Source organism: Carlito syrichta, unplaced genomic scaffold (assembly GCF_000164805.1).
Source record: "Carlito syrichta isolate Samal-C Ts95f unplaced genomic scaffold, Tarsius_syrichta-2.0.1 Scaffold301643, whole genome shotgun sequence".
Lineage (NCBI taxonomy): Eukaryota > Metazoa > Chordata > Mammalia > Primates > Tarsiidae > Carlito > Carlito syrichta.
The window spans coordinates 378,572-390,823 of NW_007245739.1; the positions used below are offsets into that span (position 1 = coordinate 378,572).

Here is a 12,252-nt window from a genome sequence, read left to right on the forward strand (position 1 = left end):
CCACTGCACTCCAGTCTGGGCGACAGAGTGAGACTCCAACTCAAAAAAAAAGGAAGTAGAAACCAACTCAACCGGGCAGATAAAGAGAAGAAGTTACAGACACAGAAAGCCGAGGATAATCATCCCTGATCAAGGTCATAAAAGCTGACCGAGAGGTCATTGGTAACCCTGGAGTTACTTTTGGGGGGGGATGGACAGAAGTCAGATTTCATAGCACTAAGGACGCAGCACAATGAGAAATTTCAGATCGAATCTTAACATAACTTGCTACTAGAAAACATAAACTAGGTTCTGAAGGCTTTACACTTGGGGATAAGGGGATGTGGAGATAAAACAGCCTGAACTGCAGCCACTGGGTTGACTTCTATTCTGAAGCTACTTTTTGGTGCATTCTACAGAAAGTTTTTTGCCCTTCTTAAAATAAAACTTTTGTCCTAAGAATCATTCATACCTATGTGAACTGAACGAACCAGCTCTGTGATCAGGAAGTACTCAATGTTCTGAACCTTAGAATAGAAAGTGAAAGCAGAAATAAATGCCCCTCCCTTCACATCTGCAACAGCGTGGATTAAGGTAACATACTAATATTTCTCTTGGGTTTGTCTTAAAATCAGTATTTTTTAGAGCTGCTGTGCTGAAGTGTTTTTATAATTGAAGGTGAGGCTCTGAGGTGAGGGGGTGAATCTGCTCTGCTGTACTGAAAAGTATGTACAGTTGAGGCTGGGGCTTGTGCTAAGGCTCTTTCTGCTGAGCTGACTCATTCTCTTTCCGAGATCATGTAGTCTTTCTCAAATGTTCGAGGCAATTCTTGCTCCTCCAATCCCAGGATGTTTTGTTCCCTGCTATGCCATTTAAGGTACAGTGCAGTGCAATGAAAAATCCATGAGACCAAGGATCGAAGAGCTGCATTTTAGTCCTGATTTTGCTCCAAACTTCCTGTGTGAATTTGGGAAAGTCGCTCATTCTCAGTTTCTTTGTCTGAATGCTGGGGATTTGTACTAGGTGGGCTTTAAAATCCTTACTTGTTCCAGCCTAGAAGCCATGGCCTGTGCCTATAATCCCAGCTACCCAGGAAGCTGACCTGGGAGGACCACTTGAGGCCAGGAGCCTGACACCAGCCTGGGAGCTCTTCTCTCTACTTTTATCAGTCAAGTTCACTCTTCTCTGGGAGTATTTGTTACAAGTGGAGGCCGAACTACTCCTTCATTTAGGCCACAGAATGCAAGTCATAAACCTGATAATAATTTAATATCCAACACTCATTACGTGCTTTCTGTGTGCTGGTTGCTGTGCATACCAGCTTCTTCACACGAATTATTTCATTTAATACTAACAACATGAGGAAAGCATAATTATCATACTGTTTTATTTATGTATTTAAGTATTTTTTGAGTCAGAGTCTTACTCTGTTGCCCAGGATGGAGTGCAGTGTCACAATCATGGCTTACTGCAGCCTCAACCTCCTGGCTCAGGCATTCTTTCTGCCTCTGTCACTAGAGTAGCTGGGACTACAGGCATGCACCCTTGCACCCAGCTAATTTTTTGTATTTTGCGTAGAGGCAAGGTCTTACTCTGTTGTCCAGGCTGGTCTCATATTCCTAGTCTCAAGTGATCCTCCCCCTCACCCTCCCAAAATGCTGAGTTTACAGGTGTGAGCCACCACATCCAGCCCCTAAACTGTTCTAAAGATGAAAAAAATGATGCTCCAAACCTCAGAAACTTTGCCCAAGATCACACAGGTAAGTTTGGTGGAGCTAGCTTTGGACTCGGGGCACTCTGATTCCAAATTCTTGGACCTAAAGCATAAGCCACTCTTTTTTTTTTAAATCCTCTGAAATTCAAGCTAATAGACCAATTATGATTTCATTTATCAGAAGTTCTGGAAACAGTGTTTAAAAGGAAGTGTCATTATTTAACATTATTTTATTTTTTGTTTTTTTTAGCAATATCTGTTATCTGTATAATATTGCAAATTAGAAAATTGAGACAATTGTTTGGATAATTAATTCTGCAGAACTTGTTAATGATAATGAAAAAAAGAAGAAAAAGAAAACCACTCATGGGTTTAAGTTGGAGTAGAAAGTAGAGGCAGGTTGGGAGACAGAGTTGAATCACCTAAGTTAACTACACTGTTTGTCCTAATTTTATACATTCTGTAGCTTTACTCTTCTAATAGGAAGAAACAGTCTTAGTGCTTTTTGCGATGGTAGTAAATTAAGTCTGGTTTAATTGTATTTTCAAAAGTGGTGTAAAGGGAAGAGGATCAAAACAATTTAAAAAATATTCTCAGCTTGATATTATACACATAAATTTTATTTCCATGGCTTCTGATATATTGTAAACAGGCTGAAGATAACACCTATCTGGACCAACAACTTTTATACCAGTAGCCATACAATAAAGTCATTCAGATGATCTGCTTATTGAAAGAGGTGAAGTTCAATGCCATTAATAATAGAAATAATAATATCTGGTATTTGTGACTTATTAGGACAAAATAGGGACATCCTGAACAGTTTTCTTTCACATATCTAGGCATACTCCTTTTTTTTGAGTTGGAATCTCACTCCATTGCCCAGGTTGGAGTGCAGTGGCACGCTCACGGCCACCCCAGCGTCAACCTGCTGGGCTCCAGCGATCCTTTCTGCCTCAGCCTTCCAAGTAGCCGGAACTAAAGGGGCACGCTACCACACCTGGCTAATTTTTATTTATTTATTTATTGTAGAGACGAGGTCTCACCAAGTTGCCCAGACTGGTCTCGAAACTGCAGGCTCAGGCATACTCTTGAAATGTTGCAACCGTACAAGGGTGTCTGTAATCTCAGCTACTCAGAAGGCTGAGGCCACAGGATATCTTGAGCCTAGGAGTTCAGGGCCAGTCTGAGTAACATAGTGAGACCCCATCTCTTTAAAAGCAAAAACAAAAACAAATAACTTAAAGATGTAACCAAGTGTTAAAAACATTCAAAATGCAATGAATTTACACACCTTCCCTCTGCTCATTGCATGGAAATGCAAAGGAGATTCATTACCCACATTTTTAAGGTAAGGTCCTTTTGTTTGAACTCTAGAGGATTTTCATCTGTACTGACCAGATGATAGCTTAATTTCGACTTTGTTTTGTGAATAGTTGCCTAATTTTGACAGAGAGCAGGTTTCCCCCACTTGTATTACATCTTTTTGATATTCTAAGGTTTTATTGGTAACCTGAAATCTTTTTCTTCATGCTGTGAATGTTTTTTTATTCTAGATTAAATTCATTTATTGAAAATATTGTTCAGGTCCTGTGTGACATAATTGGTGCCAATGCAGTTATGAAGAACTGTGAGATTAGCCTGGATATGTACCTGTCTTCTAGAGGATAGACTTCATGTTCCATTCTTCTGCAATGGTTAATTCACACAGAAAACCAATGTTTAATATTCACATAGGATTGTACTGCTTAGCAGTCATCTTGCCCAGAATATGTATTTGTTCTCAGTTCTCAAAACCATCAAGTTATCAGTTCAGTAAGAATTCTGGGGGTTTCCCAGTAGCCACCAATGGGGAACCATTTCCTTGGCAGGAGCTAAGGCTCCCCAACATGGTCATTCCCCTCCACTACGACCTCTTTGTCCACCCAAATCTCACCTCTCTGGACTTTGTTGCATCTGAGAAGATTGAGGTCTTGGTCAGAGATGCCACCCAATTTGTCGTCTTGCACAGCAAAGATCTTGAAATCATGAATGCCACCCTCCAGTCAGAGGAAGATTCGAGATACATGAAACCAGGAAAAAAGCTGAATGTTTTGAGTTATCCTGCTCATCAACAAATTGCACTGCTGGTTCCAGAGAAACTCATGTCTGATCTGAAATACTATGTGACTATTGACTTCCAGGCCAAGTTAGCAGATGGCTTTGAAGGGTTTTACAAAAGTACATACAGAACTCTGGGTGGTGAAACAAGGTAAGTCCATGGTCAGGCTATTTACAGTCTCTTGTGATATTTTCCTTATGGGTTACATCTCTTTGCCAGGAGCATGCTTCAGCAATCAATTATGATAATCCAATAAACTGTGGGAAGCTCAATGAAAGAAAAGGTCTACCATTCCTTAAGGAAACCACAATAGAGATGGGAAGACAGGATACAGAGGTATAAACAGCTGGAGAGAGACAACTAGGAGTAGAGGCCAGTATATGACTGTGATAAGACAGACATGCTTATATGCTAGGGAAAATGATGGACAGCACAGAGAAGGCTGAAATAGGGAAGGCTTCTCAAAAGAGGTGAATTTTGATCTGGAATCAAAAGGAAATGTAAGTGAGACTGGGATTGGAAGAGAGAAAGTGAGAGAGTGTATAGTGCCCAGCAGATGGCACATCTCAAATCTAAGAGATAGGAACAAGGAACAAATCTATTTGAAGAACTGGTAAATATGGACTATTTGGTCAACTCACATTCACTGAGCACGTGCTGTGTGCCAGGCACTGTGCTTAGCACTGCATATATCATGGTGTGATATGATGGAGAGATAACCAGGACAAGAAAATGAATGAAATGGGTGAAGCAAGTGATAAGTTTTACAAAGGAAATAAAACAAGGTGCTATGATTACAAGAGAGTGTAGCTAGGATTGAGGCTAATTTAGATAAGTGGGCAGGGAAGTATTTGCTGAGGAAATGCACTTAAACTGAGACTTGAATTTTTTTCTCTATAAGACACCATTATCAGGACATCTTAGGGCAAGTGCAAATGCTCTAAGATGGGACTGATTGAGAAAAGAAGGCCAGTGTGGGCTGAGAAGACTGAACCAAAGGAAGAAAGATAAGATCATGTAGAGCCTTGTAGCCTCTTGTAAGGAGTTTACACTTTTTCTTGGGTGCAATGAGAGGTCATTAGAAAGTTCTGATCTAATGTGTGCTTTATAAAGATAATGTCTATGACAAGGGAATGTTATAGAGAAAAAAAGTAGAAGCAGTATAATCATGTGGAAGGGCATTACAGTAGTTCAGGTAAGAAGTCACGATGATTTGGGCAAGGCTAGTGGCAGTGCTTAAAGAGTGAAGTGATTAAAGTTGGCAGTTATTTTGGAGGGTATAACAGCAGAGATTGCTGCCATATTGGTTATATGAGGAGACAGAAAGAGAAGAATCAAAGATGCCTCATAGAGTGAATGATTGGTTTCCAGGGCCAGGATACATCTGGGAGGTAAGAGATGTCTGGCTATCCCATCTTTTACCAGTTGCATTTTTAAAAGAAAAAATCTTAGACAAATCAAATATAACAGAGTTTAATTGTGCAAAGAACGATTTCCAAACTGGGCAGCCCCAACCAGAACAGGCTCAGAGAGACCCTGGTCCTGCTCTGAGACTGAAGATTTATGGATAGAAAAAGGAAAGTAATGTACGAAAAACAAAAGTGAGGTACAGAAATGGCTGGCTTGGTTACCACTTGGCATTTGCCTTATTTGAACACAGTTTGAATAGTTAGTCGTCTTTTGATTGGTTGAAACTCAGCGACTGGCACAAGAATAGGTTCTAGTCTGTTGACACATTCAGTTAGGTTACAGTTTACTATATGCTGAGAAGCCTTTAGGCTGAACTTAAAATATGTATGGAGGTAGTTTTAGACTAAGCATAACATGTTCAGTTGTCTGCTAGAGAAACCCAGATTTGGTGGGTTAGCCACACAGGGGTGTATTTTCATAATTCAACAGGAAGTCTAGAAGTAGGACAACTCAGGTTTGCTATAGAGCTCTTCATTGTCACCCAGGACCCAGGCTCTTTCTGTCCTTCTGCTAATGGCTTTCTTCCTAATGCTCCAAGATGATTGCTGCACCTCTGGGCATCAAGTCCACATTCCAGGCAGGAAGAATGGGGGGCAGAGAGGAGAGAAAAAGACCAAAATAAACCTTCCAGCTGAGTCTGACCCTCTTTACAAAGTTTTCCCACCAATGACTTCAACTAGGCCAGAATGAGTTACATGTCCCACCAGTCAGTCACAAGGAAGACCGAAGAAGTAGCTCCTTTATTTGGTCTCATTGCCCTCCTGAAAATCAGAATCCCATTGGAACTGCAGAAGGGGAATGGATATCGGATAGGCAACTAGCAGTGTCTACTACATACTGCTCTTCCCTTCCTCAAGTCTGATGTTCCCCTGCCCGCTGGGCCTCAGTGCTGGTCCTCAGGTGTCCATTCCACAACCCTCAGCCATCCACTCAGCACAACTTTTCCCCCGGCCCATCTCTCTCCTCCGCCTCTTGATGACACTTTCCCAAATTGCAGCCTCAATCCTCAGGGGCCTGTTCTCAGGACCAACACAGCATTGGATAGAGGAAGTATCAGCTCCTTCTCAATAAAGCACTACATGAGCAGTGAGGGCTCCCAACCCCATTTTTTCAAGTGACAAAGGCCCTATCCAAAGCACATATATTTTAGGGATACTATTTTGGGATCTATGAGAGATTAGCGGGGGAGATATTTGGAGTAAGACCTGGAGGACTTTTCACCATGTCTCTCATGATTAATTGCAGGCTATTTCTGACCCTTTATATGCTTAATTTGCCAGTTCTCTTCATACTCAGTCACCTAGTAGGTCTGACATACAGGGTCATGTGCTGCACAATGTGAATTGAATTTTATGGATCTCTCTTTCTTTGTCTCCCTTTCTCTCTCTCTCTGTCACTTTCTCACTCATCCTTTATTTAAAATATGCAAATATTTCAGTTGACAATAGTGCTTTTGAAGAACAGAAAATGACTACTTCCCATGTGAAGTTAAAATTAATCATGTAAATAGCAAAGAAAAGTCTCAGTTTTTTATTTCTATGTCAATATAGACTTATTACAACCCAAATTCCACAGTGGTGAAAATTACTCCAGGGACTTGAAATTCCTTTATATTTGCAGTACCTGCTACCAAATCCAAAGAAAACCCCGAGGCTACAAGTGACACCGAAATTCCTAGTCTCATTTTTCCAGTATTTGTCATAAAAATAAAGTAAGCTGTGGTAAAATATCCTGACAGCTCCTCTTTTTTGCTTTCCTGGTCTCCTCTCATTTGAGCTAGTCTTTTCTCCTCCTCCAATCAAAATCTGCCACCCAGATTCACTTATTAATTGAAGCTTAAAGTCTAAAGAAAGTTAGTGCGGTACCCTAGAAGGTGTAGTTTCCATCCCAGAGCTCCCTGAAGCTGGCATTTTTCCTGATACTGCACCCTTGCCTGGCTTGTCCCTCTTCCCTGTCCTCATTCCCTCACTTTCTTACCTGTTTCTTCTGGCGGCATGTTCTTAATAAATGAAGATCCACTTCCTGGGAACACATCCTAGGACATCACTCATATATGCTGTTATTCAAATGTCTGATTGAAGCCTCCAGGTTTAGAGACGGTACTGAACTATTCATTTCCTAGTCAAATTTGAAGTCAAGTTAATGGCCTGCATCCTATCTCAGCTGTTGACTAACTAAGGATCCTGGTAAGATCACTCATGTTCTCCGAACTTCAATATCCTTGTCTGACATGAATGTGAAGAAAATAATGTAAGTAGAGTTCCCAGCACAAGGCATTGCTCATGACTGGCAGCTACTGAATAAGATTTTACCCTCATTTTCTTCAAAGTGAAAGTTGAGATTCATGAAAATCACTGTTTGAAAAATCAAATGTATCACCGCCAGTTTTGATAAGCTGTTTGCTATAGATTCAAGTTCATTTCTCTTCTTGGTTTCACCTGTGTGTTCTGACCGGGAATGGGTCTCTTCCACAGAATAATTGCTGTAACGGATTTTGAACCAACCCAGGCACGTGTGGCTTTCCCTTGCTTTGATGAGCCATTGTTCAAAGCCAACTTTTCAATCAAGATTAGGAGAGAGAGCAGGCACATCGCACTATCCAACATGCCAAAGGTATTTCCACTTTCAGAAACTTTGAAAAATCATTTTCAAGTTGAGCCTTAGTTTTTATTTTTGTTTAAGGAAATATTTCCTTTGCTTTCAGAATTTGTCATTAGTTTTTATCCAGCTAGAGATTATGTAATTACCTCAATCCTTCTAGACTATTATATCATTTTATTACACAAGGAGCTTTCTTTTTTTCAAGCAAAATGATTTATATTTTATTTGTGTTCATATGGAAACAGTGTTCTTTTAAACCAGTGTTATGTCAACAGGGATGAAATTCAGAATCACCTAAAGGAATACTTCTCAAACTTCAGCGTTCAGACATATTGTCTAAGGATCTTGTTAAAATTTAGATTCTGATCAGTAGGTCTTAGGGCAAAGCTCGAAATTCTGCCTTTCTAACAAGTTCCCAAGTGATGCCCCTGCTGTTTGTCCAAGGACAACATTTGCAGTGGCAAGGGTCTAATGCATTCTGCCTGGCCATACCACAGGAAATTCAGGTCTAGGAGTCAGTGATGGAACTTAGAAATCCCCCTCCCCCCCTCTGTATTTAAATTCCACAGGTAGTTCTTAAAATTATTTATGAAAGTTATGTATTGCGGTTATACAGGTTTTTTTGTTATAATTTTTAATTCAAAGAGACCTTTGGACACTCTGATTTGGCTCATATTAGCCCCCAAAATGCAGAGACTCTGAAAGACACAGTAGGCCCTTTGCCTCATCTGATATATCCTCACTAATGATGTGCTTGCCATTTGTGTGGTTGAATAAAATGTAAAATATTTCCTCATTGCTGCTTGGAAAGTAGGACAAAAATAGCGGCTCTCCTGACAGTGCTTCAGAAAGGTGAGTGGCACAGGAAGCAGCAGGTCACCTGTAGCCAGCAAGTGGCCCTCCCTACATTTTCCTCTCTGCCCTGCACAGGGCTAGCCTCGCAGATGCAGGGAAGATGTGAGTCTAAAATCTAGACACTGCATTTCCCAAGATTCCTGTTTAATGCTGGAAAAAGATATTTGCTCTGAAATATAGGCAGAGCAGAACAAGGGAAAAAGTGACAACCCTCCCTGAGATCCATTGCTCACAGTTCTTCCATGATTGTAACAGCTGGCCATTTAACTAGCCCTTTTATTTTCAAGTAACAATGATCTGCTACCTTAACTCCAGGTCTTCCTTCCAACAGCATGTTCATTTCAGGGCATTTTACCATTATTGCTCTTTTGCTTATAGTTTTTTATTAATATAATCTTTTATCTCAATAATCATGGAGGGTAAAGTAAAAATACAGTTTGTAAGGCCTTTTCATTAAAATTTGATACAAACGTAAATTTACTATTTACTATTATTGTTATTATACAGGAATTTAGAATTCATGTTTTTGGAAACCTCCAGTAGTTTCCCATATTTAAGTAAAAATAAGCAAACACTCTGAAAAGATTTCCTGCAATCCTTGATTCTCCGCATTGCCCAGGTGACTAGAGCAGCTCTTTGAATTATACCCCTCTTAGCAAATACTGGTTTAACTTTCTTAATGTGATCAACCCAGGCTTTCATGGATAGCCAAAAAAGGATTGAAGTAATGCTACAATCACACTCTCTGAATAATTGTTTCAGCACCTAAGATGGATAACTTACGGATTGGTGGAAAGAAGAAACACACACTAAGTGCTCAATTTCCTCAGTTAAGAAGACAGAATTGAAGGGAAGGGAACACTAGTAGAGGTGGCATAACTTCAGGACATTTCTTTGTCTCCTTCATTCTTTAAGGGAGCACAGAGAAAACAGATAAATCCTTGTCCAGCATTGAGTGTTTTGTACTTGGAATTTACACCACCATCCTGGAAGAACTTGTGCTAATACTCCACACACTTCCATTTAAGGCAATGTTAATCTACCCAACCCTCTCTGCCACCAGCTCTCTAGCAACCCAGACTCTCATTTCCCCATAGTCCCACAGCCTTTCCCCTCCTCCTCACACCCCTCCACACACTTGACTCAATGGTTTTGCTGCAGAGTTTGGCCAGAAAACCAGTCATACTCTGCCTCTCTGGCCCCACCCTAAGACAGCTTCTCCTCTGCTGGAAGTATAGCCATAGAACTCAGGTTGAATCCATTTCCTAGAAAAAGAGATTGCTGGGCAAAATTAATTTGCTGACTAGACTTAAAAATTACAGCTCTCTATATACTTCTACCCTTCTTAGAATTTTTGGTCGATGCCTTCTTTTTTATTGGAACTTAGAAATACATTTTAAATAGAATCCAGTGGAATTAGGTTCTATAGAGTTTCAAAGCACAAACATTTGCCATTTAAGTGAGTCAGGCAGTTTATAGTCATGCTTCAAGCTATTTTCTTTCACTAAAGCAAAGTAGAATCTCACCCAACACATCAAACACGCTTAATAAGCCATGGTTAACGTCATTATGAGCCTGACACTCTAAAACTGGACAGGAATGGGGGTCAGGAAGTGCTAGTTTGAGAACTGTGACCAGTTTGAAGAAAGTGGTATTTTCAAATTATTGGAACTATATCCATTCAGTATTTTGGGACATTGTACCATGGTGGAGACCCTTTCTAAGGCAAGTTGCCCAGACCAAATGAAGACAGAATTCATAATTACCCAGTGAACTTGATGGATGCAGCTGATCAGACTGTAGGCTGAAAAGTTTCTGCTTCCTCAGGAGATGGGCAGAAGCTTAAATTACTAATGACCTTCTTGGCCTAACTGCTTTCATTGCTGAATCAATGAAGCAAAGATAAAATAAGGTTATGACTCAAGTTGTCACAAAGCTGGTGAAAGGGTGAGCAACGTCTTTGGAGTCACATGGTCATATCCATAGCTTAGTCCTGCAGTTGATCTAGTCGTATGATCTCTGGCAATCTAGTTGACATGCATGAGCCTGTTTCCTTCCTGAGAAATAACACCTATTTCATACTTGCATAATGAGAGTATTAAAAGATAAAGTGAAGCATTTAGCACAGTTTTGTTTCCCATTTTCTTCTACCTCAGAGGTTTATTTATTGTACGACAAACAAAGGGAAAGGGGTCATTCTCTGGTATTTTTACTTAGAACCTCAAAACTTGAATTGATGCCAATGTTGGAGATTATTGCATTTTCAGAAAATAGAAGCACCTAAGATGTTTCTGTGCTTTCAAGCAATGAAATAAAATTTGGCATTTTTATGCTTTTGGGATCTCAAAAGTGGTGCATTGTGTCTTCAAGAGAGTACAGGGATAAAAGCAATAAAGCTAAGAGAGGTCACAGAGTATTATGAGAGGCCATTGACTTCCTAGAAGGTCATCAAGCACCCTTCAGCTTGTCACACTTACCTCTAACTCACTTGCTGTAGTTATAGGTATGCTTGAGAAATACTCCAGTCTTCAGATACTGATTCCTTTCCCTTACTGTAGGTTAAGACTATTGAACTTGAAGGAGGCCTCTTGGAAGATCACTTTGAAACTACTGTCAAAATGAGTACATACCTTGTAGCCTACATAGTTTGTGATTTCACCCCTGTGAGTGGCACAACCTCATCAGGGGTCAAGGTGAGACTGAGTTCTAATTTTTTATATAATCTAGGAAACAATGAGTTTTCCTTTATTTTCTTAAGTTTTTTCCTTGTTATCAGAATATTATGCTCATTTTACAAAAAAAGGTAAAAAATGAAATGAAATTAAAAATTATCCATAATCCCATCACCAACCTATAACTACTGATAATATTAGAGTAAGTCTTCAAAATATTTTCTATACGTATATCAGTATATGTGGGTGTACATAGTAACAGCATATGAAATATATTTTTCACAGTATATTATTTATATACTCAAGAGCTAGAGTATATTGTTTTAACCCAATTTTCATCATCATATACTATAAAATTTGAATGCCATTAAGTCATTTTTATAATATTATATTAGTAATTTCATGGAAGCTCCATAAGGATTTTTTAATCAGTATCTTATTTTAGGACACATGTTTTCTATAACTTTTTTCCTCAATGAAAGATGGTCTTTATAATATTTAGAGTCTTTGTTGTTTACAAAAACTTACAATACCCAATGATTATCTTGTAGTTAAGTTTTTAAAAATATCAGCGGAGACACTAAAGAAATAAAAAACAACTCCTTTCCCTGAGGAACCAAGTGATAGATGTTAAAAAGTCTTCAAAGAACCCTAAAAGAATGCTTATGAACAATGGTGTAAACTGACTATTACAACTTACATACATATCATACTTATGGATATGTAGATATATATTGTGAGTTGTGAAAGTACATATCATGGCATCTCTGCACATAGATATGTGTATGCATAGACATAGATGTGTGGGAGGAGGATGACCCTTATCTTCAGGGAACAGGCTCCTATCAGCCTCCTTGGAT

At 39.4% G+C, this 12,252-nt stretch overlaps 1 protein-coding gene across 1 annotated transcript in view; it reads left to right on the forward strand.

The window, feature by feature from the left end:
• Positions 1–511: 511 nt before the first annotated feature.
• ERAP2 (endoplasmic reticulum aminopeptidase 2) overlaps positions 512–12,252 on the forward strand; it is a 40,113-nt gene continuing 28,372 nt past the window's right edge. Inside the window, exons 1-4 of the mRNA XM_008055045.2 lie at positions 512–573; positions 3,250–3,944; positions 7,739–7,877; positions 11,279–11,413. Of these exons, the coding sequence (XP_008053236.1) occupies positions 3,370–3,944; positions 7,739–7,877; positions 11,279–11,413 (849 nt within the window). The 5' untranslated portion in view covers positions 512–573; positions 3,250–3,369. The remainder of the gene's footprint in view (positions 574–3,249; positions 3,945–7,738; positions 7,878–11,278; positions 11,414–12,252) is intronic.